Source organism: Manis pentadactyla, chromosome 12, assembly GCF_030020395.1.
Source record: "Manis pentadactyla isolate mManPen7 chromosome 12, mManPen7.hap1, whole genome shotgun sequence".
Taxonomy (NCBI): Eukaryota; Metazoa; Chordata; class Mammalia; order Pholidota; family Manidae; genus Manis; species Manis pentadactyla.
Window position 1 is genome coordinate 8,987,070 of NC_080030.1, and position 23,243 is coordinate 9,010,312.

A 23,243-nucleotide genomic window follows, 5' to 3' on the forward strand; every position below is an offset into this window, starting at 1 on the left:
ACAAATTGTTTCTCCTTTCTGGGTCTCCATTTCTTTATGTTTATTCTTCATTCAGCCAACGTTTAAGTGTTTATTATGACCCAGGAACATTCGAGTTGCTGAGGACACAGCAGAAATAAGGCAAAGATCTCACCTTTCCTGGAACTGGGGTTCCAGCCGGGGAGGTGGGTAGGAAACAGGTCAAGATCAAACAGATTCAGAAAACTGAAACTGTGATAATATGAAAAGGAGTGATTCATGTGGGAGGTTTGTCGTTTTTATTACTTTTTACTGAGATTTGACGTAATGCAACCCAGCACATAAACGTTGGGTGTTCAGTTCCACAAATTTGTCTTATCAGTACCCGTTTGTGCACCACCACCTAGAGCCAGACAGAGAATACTGGTGGTGTCTGTCACACCCTGTGCTGACTTTAGACTGGAAAGGAAGCTTCTCTGAAGATGGAGACATGTAAAAATGGATGAAGGAAGGGTGTTGTGGGCAGAGGGATCAGCAGGTGCAAGGTACCCGAGGTGGGAATGAGGTGAGAGCGTTCCAGCTGAAGGGAGGCCAGTGTGGCTGAGGTGCGGTGAGCGGGAGGAGGGGAGGGCAGGGAAGTAATGGGGCAGGTTGTGCAGGGTCTGGTGGGTGGTGGGGAGGACTTAGACTTCTACCCAAGTAAGGTGGGAGCCATGGAGGGTCAGGTCCTGACTTGAGTGCTCACAGGTGCTCTCTAGCCCCTGAGTGGGGGAACAGACATGGGGTGTGTGAAAATGGGAGCCAGGAGACCGGGGTGCAGGTGAGTACGCTGGTCCAGGGAGCAGTGACACGGACCAGGAGGAGCATGGAGGTGACCAGGGATTGTCAGAGCCTGTTTACATTTTGGCTGGGACAGTGTGGGGGTCCCCAAGGTCAGGATCAGGCTTTCATTTACCGGCAGCCCGTTCTTGGTTGGCAAAGGGCTCCTGGGCACAAGCCCCTGGACAGCAGCCCTGGGCTTGCATCTCCCTGCCCAGTGGGCATATGGGCTGCAGGGCTGGGAACAGCCACAGGTACCTGAACTCCTGTCACTGCTGAAGAACCAGGGATGAGAGACAGACCTGGGCAGGGAGGTCGGGATCCGTCAGTACTGCAGGCCAAGCATCTGGGGAGCAAGTGGTTCCGTCCCAGGGAGGCACGAGGTCCTGGCTTCCCATCCGAGGAGCCGAGTGGGAGAGTGACTTTCCCTGTGTCTACCTATGACGCTTGACATTTTACAAGGATGTGTCATATTCTCATTACTAGTCACTTGTGTGATTAAGAAAAAAGTGAAATGAAACAGTCACGAAAGACAAATATTGCATGATCCCACTCACCGGAGTCACATCCATAGGGACAGAAGTAGATGGTGGGGGCAGGGGCTCGGGGATGTGGGTGGGGAGTTAGTATTTCACGGGGACAGAGTTCCAGTTTGGGAAGATGGAAAAGTTCTGGAGAGGGGAGGTGGGGAAGGCTGCACAATGACGTGAATTTGCGTAATGTCATGGATCTGGACACTGGTGAAGATAATAAATTTTGCCTTTCCCATCAACCACAGCGAGGCGGCAGCCTCAGGGTCTATGCCAAGGGCAGCAGAGCCTCCCAGGCCTTTCAGCAGCCCCACCCCCCACCCCAGGGCCAGCCTGGGAGGAAAAGCCAGTCAGAAACCTGGGCTCTTCCCGCTCTGTATCCCAGGACACTGGGCGACCCGCTGCCCGACCTGGAATCTGGGCTCTGTCCACCTCAGTAGAATTTATGCAACTAGTGGTCTTGGGTCAGGGGTCGGAGATGTCACCCCTGTCGGAGGTGCTAGGGACCCTGCTTGCTACCTGCAACCAGGGCACGCCCCTTTGCTTTATTTAAAAAATGAGTAGTTGTGGTAAAATACACATTAACATGAAACCTAGCACCTTACCTGTGGTGTGTATTTCAGGGGCAGTAAGCATTTGCACTGTTGGGCAACCACGCTACCATCCACCTCCAGGACTCTCTCCATCTCCCCACACCGAGGCTCCATATCTAACGGGGCAGCTGCAAGGTTCTAGCAGTGCAGGTGGGTCAGGAAATGCCATCGTGGCCACACATCACGGTTCCTCTTCTGGGCCGCGTGCCCCCAGGCCCAGCTGGTACTCCATGGGCTCCTGCCACACGCGGACCCTCTGAGGTTCCAGCCTTAGGCCATTCCATGGACACCTGCACCCATGACTTGCTGAAGCCTCCCCTGCCTCCCTGGGGACAGACTCTCACCACATTGCTCACCCACTACTGTTTCCAGGGGACACTGGGCACCCCCAGGCCCAGGGCCTTTGCTCTAGACCCACAGCTGGTTCCAGCCCGAGGACTCTTGTGCCCCCAAACATGGGCTCAAATCTGGGTGGCCTTGGACAAGTGCCTCCACCTCTGAGCCCCACTTGTGTCATCTGTGAAATGGGAAAGAAGTCCCCTAGCCCCCAGGATTGTTGGGAGAAGTGGGGGAGGAGGCCAGCAGGGCAGAGATGGAGGGATGGAGGGGAAAGGGCTGTCCACACAGACGGGTGCCGAGGACAAAGGCCGCTGTGTGGAGGCAGCAAGCAGCTGTCATCAGGAGCAGCAGTTCAGGCTGGTGGAGGCCCCTGGTTTGCAGCCAGTGTCCACTCTGGGGTCAAGCTGGTTCCAGGACGTCAGGCCAAGGTCACTGTGAGAGAGCCAGACCAGGGGGCCTGCCGCCCTGCCCTCTCACCCCCACCAAAGCCCACATGTCCTGGGTCACCACGATACCTGGCTTTGCACATGTGCACACAAACTAGCTCCTCCTGTTGATTCATTTTCTTCTCTTAAAAATTAATTTCCTTTTTATTGAACTGTAGGAAGTAACAGAAGTGCTCGAATAAGGAAGTAGAAACCTCTCCCAGCACCTTTTGGTTTCTCAACAAGTGCGCTCAGAGAGGTAGAGGGCTGCCCAAGGTCACACAGCCTGGAAGAGACATGTCCGGGATTCAAACCCACAACCACCTGATGTGAGGGGAAGGTGATCAGAGCTTGACAACCATCAGTTTCAGGGCTGGCTGTGCAGCCTCCCAGCAAATGCTTCCCTTAGCTGTGCCTCAGCTTCCTCATCTGAAAATCAGGGACTACTACCCCCAGGTAGGCAGTGAGCAAGTTGTGTGTCCACAACTTTAGCTGGGCACACAAGACTACAATAAGGGCTACATTTCTCAGCTTCCTGTGTAGCTAGATTCTGCTATGTAACCATGCTGTGGCCACAGATGGGCACATTTGAGAAAGTGGTGTCAGTTTCTAGGGAGGGTCTTTAAGGGGTGGGGTGGCCTTTCTCTTCGTCCTATGCCTCTTTATTGATGTCTGGAAGGTGGAATGGATAGACGGCGCACTAGCAACCATCTTGGGCATGAATGACCTTGGCCGTAGGGGTGGAACATACTGAAGCAACAAGACAGAGGAGCTGTTCTACAATATGGTGAGGCACCAACTCCAGATTTTGACAGGAGAGACAGGAATCTGTATCTAACAAGTCAGTATTATTTTGGATTTTGCTGCCCTTCACCAACACACTCTTCATACACACACTTGTCATATTCAAACTCCATGTGTACTTTATTTTATTCCCTCTCTCAAGAGACTTATTTTTAAGTTGGCCTCATCTTGAATACCAGGCAATCAAGGGTTCAGTGAGCTGATTTGGGGGAAACATTAAAATAAATTCAAATCTATTAAAGTGATGTCAAAGCTATTCAAACAAGAAAATGCGGACTTCCAAAAGGAAGGAGTGAGGATCTTGGCAAATCCACTCCCTAAAAGCAATGATAAAACTAGTTAGACCTATCAAAAACACCCGAAAACACCCATTTCAGGATCTGGAGACTGATCAAAGACATTCAACAAATTAAGAAGTATTTACTCCAGAAAAAGTAAGTGGCAAGTAGGAGCAGAGGGAGACTGTGGTGTTTTGTCTGGGGACTGTTTCTGGTCTGGGTTTTATGGCTCCTGCCCGCAAGGCCAGGCCATGAAAATCCCACTGCCCACGAGGGCTGATCTGATTTGGAACGAGGGGTGAACTCTCAGGGCCTGGGGATACTGGAGACAGCAAGGATCTCAGGATGTGATCGACTGGGAAGGCCAAATTTCCCCAACTAGCCTGAGACTGGGATCCTGGTTGCAACAGATAGGCAAACTAATACCCAAACAAACAAGTCCAAAGAGTGAGACGGCCTCAGTTGGCCCCACATCCTGAGGGTCTGGAAAGCAAGGCTATGTGTGTGCTTGGGAGAGTCCTGGCGAGGACCATCCACCGACGGATCCACATAACCCATTCAGTGAGAGGCCGTGTGCCGTGTGCGTGTGTTCAGAAACACAGGATCGGTCGGGGCAGGCAAAGGCAGGTCCGATTTGCAAATGGCCTGAGCTCTGGACTACTGGCACAGGGCCTCCCTGACTCAGGTGTTTGAACACAACCTCTGAGCTATCCCTGGCTGACCTCAAAGTTAGGCAGACCCAGGAGTGACTCCTAGAGGATCAAAAACAACTGAACAGAAACATCAGCCTCTGCACACAATGGGTGAGACAGTTCTCTACAGAGTCGGTCAACAAACAAACCAAACCACCACATCTGCCTATTGGGGGTGGGTCAGAATTTAGAGTTGTTATAACCTATTATATAGAATGTCCATTTCTGAACTAAAAGACTGCAGGGCATGCAAAGAACCAGGAAAGTGTGACTTACAGTGAGGACAAAAGTAGTCAATGGAACTTTTCTCTGACGGGGTCTAGATTTTGGACTTCATAAATATGGTCCCAGAACTACAGGGAACCGAGTTTGAAGAATTAAAGGCAAATATGATGACAATGACTCATGAATAGAAGATCTTAATAAAGAGACAGAAATTATAGAAAAGAACCCAAAGTTCTGGACTGGGAAATTCTCCCTGAGCAACTGGAGGTCCCACAAAGCCCTGGGCTTCCCAAGCCACAGCCCTGACTGCTGTGTGGTACCGTCCTGTTTTTGGGGCTGTCTCTCCAGTCCCACAATGGCTGCAGGCAGGGAAGGAACTGAGCTTTCTGCTCCCCAAGAGACGGGGCGGCTCAAACGATGATGGAGGATGGCAGTGGCACTCAGAGGGAGGGCCAAGAGTCTGGGCTTGAGGTCAGATGGTGTGAGGCCAGGCCAGGCCCTTCCCCTCCGCCTGCACCTTGGTGCTCTGCCCCATGAGATGGGCCCCATGGGAACTGGTGACGGGGGAGGAAAGGGCCCTGGATGTGGTGGGGCCCCACACAGGGCCTCACATGACTCACAACAGCAGGCGCTCCCCACCACGCTGGGAGCTGGGAATGAGTCCACTAGAAGCCAAGGCTGCGAGTTTTGTTGTCGGTTTAATTTATTACTGTTTGACATCCAGTGATACTGACATAGCCCCGCCGGGCCTGCGGACCCTGGGCCCTGGCGAGTCTGACCTGTCCGATAAAATACAGTACGAGGAGTGGACGGCTACACGCATGCATCCACGGCTTAAACTACAGTGATTCCAAACGGTGGCCGCAACAGTACTGCCAGGAAAGGAAAAGAAAAACAGGTGTCGCATGTTCCCCAATTCAAAAATCTTTTTTTGTTTGTTTGTTTCAAACAGTTAATGCTGTTACAAATGCTACTGATGCCGGGACAGGGCCAGACACAAACAGTCCTACATCTTCTCTGCAGTATAAATATGGAAGATTTTCGTTTATACAGTTTTATCCCAAGTCTGAAACTACTTCTGCTGCTACCCGTTACTGCTAAGGGCTACACCGTCTCGGCTCTGGAACGAGCGGCTCGGGGTCGAGACTCTGGAATGTCGGGACTCAGTCTTCCTCGCTGCCACTTCCGGAGCGGTCCTGGAGTGGGTACAGGAGGAGAGAGTGTGAGCTGGCCCACCCTCGGGGGCACCACCACGTGGCCTACCTAGGCCTTAAATATGTTTGTGCACTAAAGCACTGATGCAGGCCATAGACCCGCGTTCCTTGCATGTGGGTGGGCAGCACACGCACCATGAGGCCAGAGGGGAGCAGCCCTGGCCACACCCCAATGTCACTTTTCTCCGGAGGACCAGAGCCCTGTGCCCAGTGACCCGTCTTTGGGATGTGGGAGGCCCCCTGGGCCCTCCCTGCTCTCCCACTGCGGTTTGCCTGTCCCTGAGATTTCAAAAACCATCTTGGGTTATTCCTGATGATGCAGGATAAACATTTTATCTTCTGTATAAACATTTTAAACAGTTTGGCAAGAGCCACAGAATGCCCAGCTGGACCCACCCTGGACAGATGCATTTATTTAGAGCCCAGACGCTCCTCTCTAGAAACATGGGCCGGTCCGTCCACGTTCAGGATGTCATTAACATTGTCATAAGGTTATATTCAACTACAACCAGGCTTATCCTGAGGTGCCTGGTTTGGCTGCTACTGTAAATGGATCTATGACCAGAACAGCAGCGATGACATGGCACTTGTCAAGCTTTGCTGGGAGCCTGGCCCTAGGAAAGCCGCTCAGCCTCCCTGCTTTGCAGAAATAGCAGCTGAGGCTCAGAAGTGAAGTGAACTGCCTGGCTCCTACATCAGGGAGGGACCGGGCACCTGGGCTGGAGCCAGGGGGCAAAGCGTATTTAAGCCCAGTAAGGGGATCTGCTCCCACCCCCGAGGCCCACGGAACGATCTCCCGTGGGCTCGATGCTCCTGCGGCCTCTCTCTGGTGCGCAGGACCCAGGGGGGAGGAATCACAGAGAAGTCACTCACTCCCCACATTGTTTTTGTAACTAAAAAAGGGATTTTTATTGTTTCGTATGTTTTTTAATCCACCAGAATAGTTAAGAAGTCCTCTTAACAGGCTTGAAAACAGCCAAGGCCCGGGGCTCAGAGCATGTCAGACGGGGTGAGGACACCCTGCCAGCCTCGGCTGAGGGCCCGGTGCCTGCTCTGAGGGACTGTCTGGTGGCGTCTCTGGCCCCCACGTTTGAAAAAGACTGGGCCCCTTGGGGCTCAGCAGCCCTGCACCCTAGGCAGGCACACTGCCCACCCGCACTGATAGCGCTGGCTCCAGGGACCCGTGCCTGGGTCACACACTGGGGGCCGCTGAGCCCCAGCGCCCCTGCGTGGGAACTGGGAGGCCAGCATGGCCCCCACTGCCACGCGTCTGGGGACTCACCTCCTCCTGCTCCTCCTCGCTGTCGTCGTCGCTCACCACGGGCTTGGCCCGGGACCCACGGCTCGGCCGCCGCCGGCCCCCCTTCAGCCGGTCCTGGGCCTTCTCCTTCCGGCCGAGCTTGATCTTCACCTTGACCGAGCGGGCTGCGGGGGGACCGGAAGAGGGGAGCAAAGGACGGGGGGGTGGCGTGAGCCCGAAGAGGTCGGCGCCCCCGGAGCCCCCCCGCCAGCCCCGGGACTCATGCTCGGAGCCCTGACCCCCCACCCGCCGGGCTGCTGCGGGACTCACGCACCCTGGGACACACGCTCCGAGCCCTGACCCCCCACCCCGCCTGCCGCGGGACTCACGCACCCCGGGACTCATGCTCCGAGCCCTGACCCCCCGCCCACCCGGGACTCATGCACGCTGGGACTCACGCTTGGACCCGAAGCCCTGACCGCCCGCCCGCCCTGGACTCACGCACCCCGGGACTCACGCACCCCGGGACTCATGCACGCTGGGACTCACGCTTGGACCTGAAGCCCTGACCGCCCACCCGCCCCGGACTCACGCACCCTGGGACTCAGGCTCGGACTTGGAGCCCTGACCCCCCGCCCGCCCCGGGACTCACACTCGGACCCGGAGCCCAGACCCCCCGCCCGTCCCAGACTCACGCACCCTGGGACTCACGCTCGGACCCAGAGCCCTGACCCCCCGACCGCCCTGGACTCACGCACCCCTGGGACTCACGCACCCCGGACTCACGCACCCCAGGACTCACACTCGGACTCGGAGCCCTGACCCCCCACCTGCCCCGGACTCACGCACCCCGGGACTCACGCACCCTCGGACTCACACACCCCGGGACTCACGCTCGGACTCGGAGCCCCCCTCCTCCTCGCCCTCCTCCTCCTCGTCGCTCTCCTCGCCCTCACTGTCATCCTCCTTCTCGATTTTCTGCCGCACGCTGGTGAACACCGACTGCAGGACGATGGAGTCTTCGTAGATCTGCGCAGAGACGGGGGCGCTCAGGGGACTGCAGCCCTGGCTCCGGCCAGCACGGCCCGCGGGGGGGCAGAGCGCCCTCTCAATCCACTCCCAGTCAGTGCCCTCGAGAGCACCAGGCTTATGAGAGGGCCTGGGACAGGGGGCCAGGTGGGCCAGTTTAGGAACAGCAGCAAGTTCCTCTTTCCCTTTGAAGATTCCCAGGGAACATCCACTTTTAAAGGCTCGGAGAAGGTCTGCATGAATGCGCATGTCCCTTGTTTAAGGCCACATATCCCCTGAACTCACGACTGTATGATCCCCTTTCCAAGAGGCACCTATGCCAAACACACTTAGGAAGTTCGCTAAATTTTGAGGATGTGTGTGTGTGTTAATCTCATGTTGGGACACACCTACCTATTCCTATCAAAGGAGTCCCTAGTGAACTCAAAACACACTTTCAACCTAGGCACTGTAATGCTCACAGGCTCATCCATCCAGGGTCCCAGGTGGACGGGACTAAGTCTATTTCCTCACATTTGCTTGCTGCTATTTTTGCTTTTGTTCAGTAAGGAACACATACTGCTTTCGTAATTGGTAAAATATCCATTTGTTGGGAATTAAAAAAAAAAATGCAAAGGGCGCAAGGGGCATGCTGGTTGGGGCCAGGCCGTGAAGGTGGCAAGAGCGGGGAGTGGGTGCCGCCCACCCCCAGGCGCCTCCTCACCAGGGAGCCCTCCAGGTTGAAGGTCTGAGCATTCTGGCACAGCAGCATGACGTCCTTCTCCAGGTCGTTGAGGCTGCGGTACTTGTGGTTGCGGATGCGTTCCTGTGGGTGGCGGCAGAAGCGGCCTTAGCTTGGGACCCCATCTTGCGTCTGGGGATCCCTGCGCTGGGAGTCCTCTGCCTAATAAGGCCACAGCTGAGTCTCGGGGGAACTCGGCACAGACTTGGGAGCCCAGGCGGTGGGTAGCCCTGAGGGAGCCCCACTGCTGGCTGCCCTCCAACATGCCTGTGGGACCCTCCCCCCAAACACGGGCTGCTGGGACCCTTGGGGTCACAAGGAACCCCAAGAGCTGGTGACTGGGACCCTGGCCAGGCTGCTTCGTGGTCACCCATCCCACACACTCCAGGGACCCCCGATGAAGGGTCCCGTGGAAGCTCCTGGGTCACATCCCCCCAGCACCGACGGGGGCACCTCTCTCCTCGCGAACACACAGCACGCCGAGGTTACCTTTATCTTCTTGAAGTCCACGGGCTTGCGGATGAGCTCGTAGTACTCAGGCAGCTCCTTGCGGGATGGCAGCTGGATGAACACCTCGCTGAGCTGCCGTCCACTGCTACTGTAAGGCGGAGACACGGGTGTCACGCACAGGCTCACCTCCTGGAGGCCCCCCCGTGCCCCCCCCACTGCATGACAAGAAGGGTGAGAAGTTCAAAGCCAACTCAAGAGTGATTTCCTGTACGGGCCGTGAGTTCCGGAACACTCTTGAGAGGCAACCGTGTGCAGGGGGGGCCCCAGATGCAACTGACACAAGGCTCTGTCCTCACCGAGCAACCTCTGCCCCTGATTCGGGCCTGGAGGAAACACCACAGGGCAGCACGTGCAGCAAAACAGCCTTGGCACTTCTAAGAGGTGCGATTCCAATTATTTATACGATGCAAAAATGAGGCTGCCCGTGCTAGAAGCATGGCGTGCCAGCATTTTCAGAGACCAGCTTTCAGAAACATGCTGTCTCTTGCAGGCAGCACTTATGAGCAGCCAATGCCAGAGAGTCTGGCAAAAACCTGAGGAAAGGCGCCCCCCGGAGACACGCTGACAGACGACAAAAGCCATTTTCTGGTCCTTTTCGCCAAGGGATGTCCTTGTTTCCACAATGGAGCAGGGGGAAGAGGCGCTGTGGGGGCCACGAGATGCGACTGGGCCTCATCCGCTGTCTCCAGGTCTCACTGCTGGAGGAGCCCGTGCCCTCGGCTGCCGGGTCACACCACACTGGAGCCTGGCCGTGCTGGGGACAGGAGCTCACAGGCAACACTGGCCCTGGGGCCTGCCTGGGGAGGGAGCTCACAGGTGACAAGGGGAGACAGCCCTCAGCACTGCAGTCCCCCCACTCGCTCAGCCTCAAGGACGGGGGGATTCCACCTCCAGGAACCTGGCCTTCTTGAGGGGGTCTGCCCGGCACAGCTGTCCAGGGCACCGGTGACCTGGTGGCGATCCTGCTCTGCAGCTGCCCTTCTTGACTAGGCCCCCACGCACTCTGGCCGGGGTTCCATCCGGTCCTGCTGCCGAGATCTCTGACCCGGTGCCACGGCTACTTTGGTCTACTTCTCGGTTTTCAAAGTCACTTCTCAGAGCTGGTCAGTTCGTCTGGTGCTGCCAGCAGTCTGAGTCTTTGGCTTCCCCAGCAGCACTTCACTCCTCTCCTTTCCAGGAATCCTCAAAGGATGGAGTGGCCCATCCACTTCACCCTATTGTGCGCGCCATCCATCTGCGGGGCCTGAACACACCCTGCTCTCGTTTCCGTTTCCTGTTCTGGAAGACAGCGGTGACAACTCGGCTGCTGCTTGGGTTCTGTCACCGGACACCCCCAATTTCACAAGCACATTAAGCAGCAGCTTTGGCAGGACTGCCTCCCCGAGGCTGCTCCTGGCCGGGATCCTAGGCAGTCTTTTGCTCACCTGGGCCTTCTGTGCACAAGGCCCCTGGACCTCCACACATGGGGGGCTCCGGAGATGCGGCCTGACCGGGAGCACCAGCCTGCCCCTTTCCTTCTAGGCTGCATTTAAGCCACATCCTGTGAGTGTGGGGACCAGCTGGTCATGGATAAGGGAGAAGACGCCACCTCTGGACCGTCGGTCCCTTCCCGGGAGGCACAGGCTTCCTTTCTGTTGTGAACAGGCTGGGGGCTAGTTTGGACACGGACAACTGGAATTTGTTTGTCAACTCCAAAAAGGAGAATAAGCAGCAGAATGTGCTGGGCGCTCTACTTCACATAAGCAGACCTGGGGCAATGGGAAAGGACCTGGCCTGCCTCCGCTATGGGGTGCTTGGGTCCTCAAGCTCCGGCAGGGCCCAGAGCTGCAGCCCGCTCTGTCCTCAAACTGCATGCTCCGCCCACATCCCCTACGGGACCTTCTAAGAAAGAGCCTTCTGTCCTCAGCAGCAGCGCTGTCCTCTAGTCTGTGGATCATGACATGCAGCAAGAACTACATCCTACACTCTGACCCAAGACACCTGCCGGTGTAAAGTAACACGAGTCCCCGGCATTATTTTCAACTCCATTTCACTTCTTAGAAATGCCAGCACTAAGTTCATTTTGCAGTGCACGGGTGGCCGTGGAGTGGGTGCCGGGGCCGGGCTTGTGGGCCACTCGCCCTGTGCTCACCTGCTGCCCCATGAAGGTGGCTGGGACACAGCAGCTCAGGAAGTGGGCTCCAGGGCCAGAATACAGCTTTAGTCTTGTATCAAAACCTCTCTCCTCTATTGGGCTAAGAAAGCAAAGAACAGAGAGCAATGGCCCCCACCTCTGATAAACTTTGGGGGAATGGTGTCCTTGGGGAATAAAGGCTGGGCCTGAAAGCAGACGGTGTGGAACCAGGTGCTCGCAGGGAGACGGAGCACCTGGACCATGCGGTCTTTAAAACTGTCCTCTCTCAGACAGCAAAGGCCTCTTGGAAGGTCACTCTGTAAGAGTTTAGTTACAAAACGCTGATATGTCTATTTTAATCCTTAGAAGTCCCCTGGATTGCCCCACACTTACCAAGGGGTCCGCAGCAGGCTTGCTCACCGGGCGCCCCCACCTCTGTGTTAGCCGGGGACCCGCCACAGCTCCCCACCTCACTGGGAATGACCCCAGTGTCTCTCCAATGGCCGCTAGGCCTTCCAGGGCGGGCTGCCCGCAGTCTTCACATCCTCATGCAAACTTACCGCGGCTGCTGCTTCCAACTGAACCCGGGTTCCTGCCCTCCCCAGGGCAAATGTCACTGCCCCTGAGTTCTCTGACCTCCCCTGTCCACATCTCAGTAAAAAAGGATGAAAGGCATAGAAGACAAAGGCACAAGTCTTCAGTGCAGGGCTCCTGTGAGCTTAGCCGCTATGAACGTGACGTGCCGGGGTCACACTGGGTGAGCTCCGAGGCCTGGCCTCCGCGCTTGTGGCTGCCCTTGTCCCAGTGGGCCTGTGCAGCAGCAGCCACGCATCTCACTGGCTCCTCAGCCCTGCAGCAGGCACACAGCCACCGTCTGACTGCGCCCGGGCTGGGGTATCAGAGGCAAGCAGCTGTGGACATTCACGTCCAAGTGTTTGGCTCGCATTTCTCCTGGGAATACACCCGGGGCCTGGACAGTGAGCTTTGGTAGAATCCGAGCTCACGGGCACTCCTCCCCCGGGGGGGCAGATGAGCCACCTCGCCCTCCATGTGGCTATCCCACAGCCTGGCTGTGAGCTGCTGTCTCCTTGTGGCTTCAGTTCCCATTTCCTTGAGCAGTGGTAAGCACCTTTTCCAGGACTTCTGGTCGTCCACTGGCCTCTCTTAGGCAGTACCGGTTCCCCCAGGAGTTCTTCATTGGACATGCTTACTGTAAATACCTCTCCCGCCTGTGTTTGTTTTCTTACTCGCCAGCTGGTGTCTTCTGGTGAACAGACCTTAGTTTTAATCGATGTCTGCTCTATCAATAGCTCCTTTCATACTTGGTGTTTCTCCGTCCCGTTAAAGAAATCTTTGCCTACCCAAGCAACAGAGATTTTCTTCTAGCAGCTTTGATATTTCAACCTTTTTACATTATCAGATCCAAGGCAGGTCGGTCACCCTGATGAGTTTCTGTCCCTAACAGTTTTTCATCTTCCCTAGCACATGCTGTCTGTCCCACCAGCCAGGAGGGCAGAGACTCCATCTGTTTTCTGTGCTGTTCCATTTTTGGCACTGGGAACAATGCCTGGCACACAATAGGTGCTCAGTAAACATTTACAGAATGAAGGAAGAACTCAAGGTCAGAGTCCTCGGTCATGCAGAAGGCAGGGTTCAAACTCAGGTTCACCAAAGATGTCTGAACAAGGGTGCCTCATCACCTGCCATCCCACATGGTCATTTACATATCACCCTGCTCCAGAAAAGACTCTGGCAGCAGCCACCAGGAACCCCACTGCCCAGAGTGTGCTGCTGCGCACCCCCATCAGCCTCACATCTTCTGAACCTGTGTCTGAAGAAGCATCCACAGGCGGAGGTAAGTGGAACTCCAACTCTGGCCCAAGCCCTGTGTCCTGCTGCCCTGGCAGTAGAGGGGATGGAGTGAAGGAGCCTGGGAGAATCCCGAGGCTGTCAGGCCCTGTGACCCACCTTCAGACATGAAGGAAGAGTCTGCTGTGGCCCTATTGCCTCCTGCTTGGGCTGTCACCTGATTTGGCGACAATAGCAGCAGCAAGGTTCCTGTGTATGACAAGAGGATCACAGTGGCCTTATCTTCTTGCCTCTTGTCCAGCCTCCCGAGCAGGGATTTTCCTCTAACTCCTTCCCTGCCCTGTCGCCATCACTGTAGGACATGACACACAGAAAGGGCTCAGAGTGACTGACGCCTTGCCGGGAGCCCGATTCCCAAGCCTGGCACCGTGGTTATTTCTTACTGAATGAGGTTTGTGGCAATGAATCTAATCATGCTGGGGCAGGGCCTTGTCTCCTTGGAACCTGAAGTGCCCTGGGGGGGGCATTATTTAACCTGCATAGACAGCACCTGCCTCCCCATGGAAACATGTCCTTACTCATGCCAACTCGGGATTCTAGTGGGGCTGCCCATCGTACCAACCTTTTCTCTCCCCACAAGACTCAGGTGGGACCAAGCACAGCACCTCCCCTGTCTGGCCTCAGTGATTGGTCCAGGCAAGGGCCTGGGACACAAGCTAGCCAATCAGAGCCGTTCCCTGGGACTTCCTACCAGAAGCTGGGGAAGCGGGTGTCACCTTCCTCCTGGGTGTGGGGAGAGGCCATGCATGGCCCTGGGTTCCTGACTTACAGGGCCAAAGAGTCCAAACTGACACAGCCCTCCAACACATCCTTAAAACAAAATTATATTATGTGGAGGAGGAACAGAAAGAATCAGAAGAGACCAAATCCCCCGAACAGACAGAACCACAGACTCTCAAATCTAAGAGGCTGTCCTTTCAAACAGATGGAGAAACCAGAGAGGCTATGCAAGCTGGCTAGACACACACAGAAAATTGCTGGCAGCAGGCAAGACTTGAGCACCTGGCTAATCAGGGATCTCTCCCACCCTTTCCCATATGCTCTAAATCAAGAGCCAGCAAGAACTTCTTCAGTAAACAGCCAGTATAAGTATTTTGGGCTTTGTGGACTATACCATCTCTGCCACAGCGATTCAACTCTGCTCCTGTTGTACGGATGTGGCCACAGACAATATGTAGGCAAATGGGCTTTGGCTGTGTTCCAATAAAACATCACTTATGAACAATGATACATGAATTTCATGTCATGACATATTCTTTTTTTGATTTCTCTCAAAATCATCTAAAAAAAAACCCTATTCTTAACTCACAAGCTATACATAGGCAGACAGTGGGTCAATCTGTTTTTTTTACTGATTCACAAATTTGGTGTGCTGACCCCTGGTTTGAATCCCAAAAACAACAGAGAAGGGCTATATTATGGATGGTAACACACTGTCTGGCATACTCAATTTCTGATCCTCTGACCGGGGCAGACATTGCAAATGGATTACAGAACCATCCCTTGTGCTTGATGGCCTCAGGCAGGCACCAGCAATCAACTGAAGATAATGCTCAAGATAGATGCTACTTGCCAAGTAGGGAAGTGGTCCCAACCTGCCTGGTCCAACTGTCCCTGAGCCCCACTCTCATTCCTATAGTCCAGTTCACACCATCTCCCTATGACATCTCTCTATATCGTCTAGCCCGGGGGCCATTTTCTCTTTTGACTCCCAATCAATGAACTGAGACAGCAAGGATATGAGCAGCTGTAGGTTTTCAAAATTGATTTAGCAGCAGAACATTTAAATGAAACAGAAACTCAGAAGGTACTCCAGAAACGAAATTTGAAAGTGCAATAATGAAACACACTTAAGGGGTGCTTTAGTACACAATTGGTTTCTAGGTTCAGTTTTTGGACATGTCCCAAAGTCAAGCAAGGACCTACTTGTAAGAGCTCCCACCTGCCAGGCGTCCACCCCTGAGAGATCAATCCCAGTGACAGGTTTACGGCTGTGTGGGGCATAAACAATTCTGGCTCTCACACAAGTGACAGGAAATGATTTTCGCCGAAGAATCCGCCAGTGATGATGGTCTGTAGGCTGCCTGCCCTGCATGCTCGGCACACTTCTGGTAGAGAGAGAGGTTGGGGAAGCTTTACCGTAGGGTCTGCCTGCTGAGGGCTACACTGCCTGTAGGTTGTGACATTATAAGTGTTTAATGAGCCAATAGCTTCAAACAAGCCAGTGACACACCTGGGGATGTACAGTTCTTAATGCAGTTCAACAATGAGATCCACACCTCACTTTAAAGAAACCCTGATGCTCCCCTGTGCCAAAGCAACTCAAGTTGGGAAGCCAGCTGGCTTGACACCCTCATTTTGGAGGTGACACCCTGAGCTTTGCAGAAGAGAGATGCATGGTCCAGGGACACCGAGTGAGTGGCAGAAGCCAGACAGTAATCCGCACGGGCTCCTAGGTGTGGCATCTAGTCAGGTGTATGTGCCAGCAGGCGCGTGGAAGACACTAGCTGCAGGGTGACGCGGACAGAGAACAGAGCGTGTCCGTGGCACTACCAAAGAACATTTCTCAGGATCAGGGAGGAGATGGAAATGGGAGGAAAGCAGGCCCAGGCTCTCCCAAGAGCTGCAGCTAGAGGTGTGGAGATGGCCATGAGGGCGCCGGGAAATTTAAGGCCGCTTTCTGCAGCTGACTGTGGCCTCGAGAAACGTGCTTCCTGTTTGAAACTACAGCTGGGCCTTCAAACAACACAGGTGTGAACTGAGCGGGTTCACTTACAGGCAGATTTTTTTCAAGAGAAGTATTGAAACAGTTTTTTGGACACTTGCAACAATCTGAAAAAACATTTTCTTCTCTCTAGCTTGCTTTATTTTAAGGATACTATACATAATAAGCAGAATGGACTTAAGTCCATACGCTAGGGGACCACTTATGTTATTGGTAAGGTTTCTGGTTAACAATACGCTATTAATAGTTAAGTTTTGGGGAATCAAAAGTTAACTACTAGGAGTTATTCTACAGCATCTTACTACGCTGATGGACAGTGACCGCAATGGGGTGTGTGTGGGGATCTTGGTGATGGGGGATAGTAAACATAATGTTCCTCATGTAATCGTAGATGATACAAAAAAAAAAAAAACCCACATTATGAAATGACCAAAAAAAAAAAAGTTAACTACTAGGATAATTCCAACTAGGATTTCTGATTATGTGGGGGTGGTGCCCCTAAGGCCCGTGTTGTTCTGGCTGTCAGCTGTCATTGGTGCCAGTAACCCCACTGTTATACTGCCAGCACTTCTGGAGTGCTGAGCCCCAGAGCAGAGGAGGCCTCGAGCCCTCACGTGGAGGGACTGTGGGGTGCCCGCACCATCACCTGAGGGCACTGGGGCCCTCACTCCGCTGCCGTGCGGGGGTCTGATGGCACCTCACACCCACCCTTTCTTCCCTCTGGCTATTTTTACTGCAGTTTTATTTTTAAATAGTTTCGCCTCAGAAGTTTGGCTGTCTCCATTAACCGGTTCAATTCTTTAACGTAGCTGCCACTTGGCTTTATTTAAAATTTCAACCTGATTTTTTGGTGATTTCACATTTTCCTGACCTTGACTTGGACTTCTTCTTCTTTTCACCTTTCTTTCTCTTTAAAGCCATTTTGAATTTCCCATTTTATATCCCGTCTTACTTGTTTATCTTCTGTTTTCAGGAACACTTTTTATTTTGAATTTATTTTCTCATCATCATTATATTTTGAGGTTCACAGCAGGAAGCAAGCCTTACTGCCTATGTTCATGTTGTTTCACTTTTGAGGTCATCCTTAATTAAATAATTAGTCTTGAGAATATTGATGGATGCAAAGCACAGTTATTAATTGCTGACTACTCTTTCTTATACTCTGTAGACCAATGTTTCTGAGTGATTTTTTTTATTAAAGTATCACCAATATACAATCTTACAAAGGTTTCATATGAGCAACATTGTGGTTTCAACATTTACCCGTATTATCAAGTCCTCATCCCCTCTACTGCAGTCACTGTCTATCAGTGCAGTAAGATGTTATAGTCATTACTTGTCTTCTCCCTGCTGTACTACCATCCCCGTGACCGACCTATATTGTGACTGAATTACAGCGCCCCTTAATCCCCTTCTCCCTCCCTCCCCACCCCTCCCCTTTGGTAACTGCTAGTCCCTTCTTGGAGTCTGTGAGTCTGCTGCTGTTTTGTTCCTTCAGTTTTGCTTTGTTTTTATACTACACAAATGAGTGAAATCATTTGGTATTTGTCGTTCTCTACATGGCTTATTTCACTGAGCATAATACCCTCTAGCTCCATGTTGCTGCAAATGGTAGGATTTGTTTTCTTGTTATGGCTGAATAATATTCCATTGTGTATGTACCACATCTTCTTTATCCATTCATCTACTGATGGACACTTATCGGCTATTGTAAATAGTATGGCAATAAACAGGGCTGCATGTCTTTTTCAAATGAGGGACCTTGTTTTCTCCAGGTAAAGTCCCAGGAGTGGAATTCCTGGGTCAAATGGTATTTCTATTTTTAGTTTTTTTGAGGAACCTTCATATTGCTTTCCACAACGGTTGAACCAATTTACATTCCCACCAACAGTGTAGGAGGGTTCCCCTTTCTCCACATCCTCACCAGCATTTGTTGTTCCTTATCTGTTGGATGTTGGCCATCCTAACTAGCATGGGGAGATATCTCACTGTGGTTTTAATTTGCATTTCCCCGATGATTAGTGATGTGGAGCAACTTTTCATGTGCCTGTTGGCCATCAGAGTTTTTTTGAAGAAGAGTCTGTTCAGATCCTCTGCCCATTTTTTAATTGGGTTATTTGATTTTTGGGTGTTGAGGCATGTGAGTTCTTTATATATTTTGGATGCTAACCCCTTAATGGATAAGACACGAATATGTTCTCCCATACAGTAGGGCAGGAACACATTTTTTCCCCCGCATACAGAAGTACAATGTGCTGAGCACCTCAGAAGGATTGCACATGGGGCTCACAGGGAGGCAGAGGGTGGGGCGGGTCAGGGAGCAACCTGCTCACCCAAATTTACTCGTTCCTGGAGTCCAGGTATTTGTACTTTTACGTTAATCCCAGGTTTTAAGCTTTTTATGTAGATTGGGTTTTAAGAGTCTTCTAAACCAGCTGCTGTTTTCTTCTCTGGGTGTGACCCAGCTCTCTTTGGCAACCGGGCAGGAGGGAGGGAAGCCTGGTGATGGAAGCAGCAGGATGACAAACGGCGGGCAGGTGGGGTGTCACCCAGCAACCTCTTCGTCAGGCTCGGCAGCTCTGCTCGAGGCTGAGCACACTGAGCCGCCCGGGGCCCCCAGCCCAGCCGGCCCGAGCTCAGGCCTGCCCGCAGACAGACGGTGGAGATAAGCGCTTGTCTCCATTGGTCTCAGCCCACTGCGAGGTTCTGGGCTGGGGGCCAGGCAGGCAGTGCTGACCTGAGACCTGGACCCATAGGCGGAGGGCCACCTCTGCCTCCTGGAACACTTCTGTTTAGAACTCGGGCACCAGATGAAGGGCCGTTTGGCTTCCAAAAGCTAAAGCTGGAGAACCCCGAGGCGGCCCTGCCCCTCCAGGAAAGGGCTCCCAGGCCGGCCCACCCTCCACCCTCTCCCTTCCTTCCAGGGCCCACCTTGAGGGGCTTCAAGCCACCAGTGGTGGTGACCCCTGGGGAAGGCGTCAGCCTGGGCTTCTGACACTGCTCCAGTTTTTCTTGCAGATCTAAGCATGACCTTTCAACTTGGGAAGAGCCAAAAACCTGCCTTCTGATCTTAATCAAGGAGGTTCAGGGTTTCTGCAGGGGCAGCAGCTGCTGGGCCCAGGACCCAGATGAAGCTGCCACCACAGAGTTGGAAGGGCTCTTTGTCACCCACAATATGGATACAGGGCTGGTCTCTGGGGAGCGTGCCTGGTCCACCGTCTCATCTGGGGTTTCCACAGTCCCACTTCTGTGCTGGACACTGAGGCAGGGCGACGGGTGCTGAACCCACATCTCTGTGGGCCTGTGATATTCAGGCCCCATGGACCTTAGGGGTTGCTAGCTCCTGGCAGGGGGGATGGGGAGGGGAGGGGACCCAGGGGACTGCCTTGTGGGGCTTAGCCGAGGCAGCCTGTACACAACACACCATCTTTCTGAGCCATCTGGGAGTAAAAAATTCTAAGAACAAGATGACCTCAGTGCAAATGTCAAATTCAGGAAACACACCTCCGCTGCCCCACACAGTCTTTACAGTAGCGATGGTTCTGCCCGGTGGCTGTGAACGGTCAAGCTCTACGCCATGGCCTGGGCTGCTTGCACGGGGCTCTAGGGGGTCCTGGAGCCTGCCTGCTGAGGCCCACCTTCCAGCACACACACCTCTCGGAAACCTTCCCAGAGATGGCAAGGGCTGAGCCCAGAGGACGCGCTTACTGACTGGCACGTGGAGACCAAATGCCTCGGCCACCAGCTGCTGACCCCTGCTGAAGGACCAGGGGACGAAGACACACACAGCCCTACCACGAGGTCCCAGCTGACCCGAGAGCCTGTGCACGACTTACTCGTGTGCTTAAACTTGAAAGGACGCCTCTGGGCTCGGAAGCCCTGCGCACGCAGCCTCCAGGCCTCTCACGTGCTGTCCCCTCTGTGGGTGACACTCCTTCCCTCCTCCTCCCCTGCCAGGCCCCCACTTATGCTCAGGTTCTGCTCATGTGGCACTTCTCCCGGAGGCCAGGCTGGACCCCAGGATTTCTTGCGCCAGTGTCGGCTGATACCACAGACTCGCCAACCATTTCCCACTGGGGTCCCATGGTGGGAAGTGCACTTTCACTGTGACCCAGCAGAGGGTCCCAGCTGTGAAGTTCAGATGCCACACACCGGGATGCACAACTCACAGGGTGCACAGATGCCACACACCGGGGTGCGCCACTCGCAGGGTGCATGGGGCTTGGGGAGGATGAGCATGGTGGCCTGACACTGAACCCTTGTTAAGGGAAAAATCTTCCAAGATCAGGATGTTACCATGTGCCGAAGAGGACTTAAATCAAAGGTAGTATCAAACATGATCATACTAGTATTTAAATACAGCCAGGGGATCTTGAAATAAACATTCAAAAGCAACATTTGGAGATGCCCACTTATGGGAGGGCGGCCTTGTGCGCACAGTCCAGAGAGCCTCACCAGAGTCACTGCGTCGAGATGCAGCCTGTGCTCCTGGCACGGTTCCCTGCGCAATCACAGCGGCACAGACTCCCTGCCCCGGATGCAGAGGCTGTTGACTTCCTGGAACCATTCTTTGGCATCTGGGAAGAACCAAGAACCAAGCGGTAGCGGTTCTTTCTCTCCTCAGGCTCTGGGCTTAACTCAAGTACAGAGCTTAGCTAATCACAGAGTTTCAGAGAGTGAATTATTGTTTTTAATCCAAATGTTTCCTTTTCTCTTCTGAGAAGTAGCAAGTGCAAGCAGGAGACAAGGAGTGCGCACCGGGCTGCTTCTGGGCTCGTCCCCTCCGCACACCGGGTTGCTTCCGGCTTCACTCCCCTCCTCCTCGGTGCGGGGTGGGGGCCGGTCCCTCAGAACCTCCTGGGAGTGTCTGCGAAGGATCCAGAGCTCAGAGGAGTCAGGCATTCGCCCTTGGCTCCAGAGACGTCATCGCTCAGCCCCTGGATGGGCTGTCTTTGTCCTCAAAAGTCTAATAATGTGATTTAGGGCACTGATTGGTGTCAGCCATGCGGGCGCTTAGCCATGTCTATGTGCCCAAGGCCCAGTAAAAACTCCGAACGCCAGGGCTTCCCCGGCGGGCGATGCTCTGGAGTTGGTCTTACAGTGCTGCCAGGAATGCCGGAACTGCCAACAACTCCACGGGGAGAGGAGAGCTGGCAGCTTCGTGCGTGGGGCCCTCCTGGGTGCTGGGCTGTGCGTCTCCCGCCTGGGCTGATTTCAATCTGTATCCTTTCACTGTAACAAACCATAACTGTGCACGTAGCAGCTTCCAGTGAGTTCTGAGAGTCCTTCTAGAGAATTATTGAGCCTGAAGGTGGTCTTGGGGACCCCTGAACCATGCAGTCGGTGTCGTGAGGGTGGTCTGTGGACTGTCACCTAACCTCGCAGCTGGGTGACCATAAATTGTTTAAGAACATCAAAAATATCCATGAAACAGGCCAATTTTGTATGCAAACATCTTTGAAAAGTATTTGCCATGTGAGGTAAGTCTCCAAGCAGTCAAATGTGACTAATCTCCCAACTGTTTATGCCACTTGCTCTCTTCCGTGCAACCAGCAGCAGACTGGCGAGCCTGGGGACCGCCTCCAGTTGTGAACCAGTTTCTCAGTGTGTCAGCATGTGGGCACTTTTCTATAGCAACCGTGCCTACTATCACACTCATGACTCTTCTACAGTTCTTCCCAGTGTCACAGTGAACTGTGACACCATCCACTCCAGGAGGGCGTGAGGTTGACTGTAAACCATGTGTCAAGCCTTCCACCGAGGGGTCCTGCCGTGTGGATCTGAGGTTTGCAGCGGGCAGTGCAGCTCTGTGGCTCCAGGGTCAGTGTTCTCATCGGACTGGATCTCAGGGTTCTGCACTAGACGTCTTGACAAGGGGTTGTGAAAGCCTAAGAGTCAGTTTTAGCTCATTGCCTGATTTGTCATTTGTCACCCAATCTTGCATAGCCTGGAAGAACTACTGTTTGCAGCAGCTGGGGGCGACATTTTCTCTGTTGTCACATGACACAGATAAATGGGATGCTGAGAAAGCTTTTTCAGTGAGTCATAGGATGACTTAGAAAATGGATGAACACTTGACGTATTTTTTTGTTTGTGAAAATATCCAGGGCTTTACCAACAAGTTCAGGATGCTGTTTCCAAGTTATTGTGTCATTTTTTAACAGAGCTACAGTATATACAGGATGGCACACCCATCCTAAGTGCATACTTCGATGAACTTTCTCAGGTACACACCCCGATCTGCACATGGAATGCCCCCAATATCCCAGAAGGCTCCATGAGTCTTGCCTCTTTCCTGTCAATTCCTGCACCTCAAGGTGACCGCTGTCCAACCATCACCAGAGATCAGCTTCTGAACGTCTAACTGGAAGCATGCAGTAGGTACTTGTTAGCACCTGGCTTCTTCCACTCAACAAAATGTGAGATTCTTCCAACGAGCAGTGTACGTCTGTTTCTGTGGCTGTCAGAATTCCACCGGATGACTGGACAACTGCCGACACATTCCCCTATGGAGCGACACAGGGCTGTTTTGTTTGGGGCAGTCACCATCAAAGCTCTCATGGACACGCTTCTCCACGTCTTTTGGTAGGCATATCCACGTGTTTTGGTAGACAAGCAAAAGCATGGGTCACGGTGGGTGCATAGGTGCTAGTCCAGTGCTGTCTTGGTCGTGCACACGTGCATGGGGGCGGGGGAGTGTCTGGAGGTGGAGTGTCTGTTTCCTTTACAACCAGGAGAGGAGCTGCCAGGTCAGAAGGTTTATCTTTATGTGGACCTTTAGAAGACTGCCCACGAGGGTAACGGTGAGGTCCAACAGCTCAACGTCCCTGTTGACAGCAGAAGGAATTTTAGCCATTCCGGTGGGTGTGTGGAGGCATCTCCACTTGACTGCGCATTTTCTTGCTGTTATGATGTTGATGCAATGATCCTGAGCACTTTCCACATGCGGACTGATCACTGGGATCCTGTCTCCAGGAGGTGTCTGTCCACGCCTTTTGCCCATTTTAAAATTGGGCTGTGGTGGATTTCATCACCTTCACGATGGTGCTCTTGGTGAACAGCTGTTCTTAATTTCAGTGAAGTCTGATTTATGAGCCTTTTATGGTTGGGGCATTTGTGTCCCGTTGCAGATGCCTATGGCTACTTCAAGGCCGCAGAT

The 23,243-nt window shown here is 53.5% G+C and overlaps 1 protein-coding gene across 5 annotated transcripts in view; it reads right to left on the minus strand.

The window, feature by feature from the left end:
* Positions 1–5,342: 5,342 nt before the first annotated feature.
* The window catches only part of SMARCA4 (SWI/SNF related, matrix associated, actin dependent regulator of chromatin, subfamily a, member 4), an 85,668-nt gene continuing 67,767 nt past the window's right edge, over positions 5,343–23,243 (minus strand). For 2 of the 5 annotated variants that reach the window (XM_036883525.2, XM_036883522.2), the window contains 5 exons: positions 9,357–9,465; positions 8,850–8,951; positions 8,011–8,146; positions 7,160–7,302; positions 5,343–5,859 (listed from right to left, as the gene is read on the minus strand). In XM_036883525.2, the coding sequence (XP_036739420.1) occupies positions 5,827–5,859; positions 7,160–7,302; positions 8,011–8,146; positions 8,850–8,951; positions 9,357–9,465 (523 nt within the window). In that variant the 3' untranslated portion in view covers positions 5,343–5,826. Of the gene's footprint in view, positions 5,860–7,159; positions 7,303–7,998; positions 8,147–8,849; positions 8,952–9,356; positions 9,466–23,243 lie in introns of all 5 variants that reach the window. The other 3 variants (XM_036883524.2, XM_036883519.2, XM_036883526.2) reach the window with 2 other exon arrangements.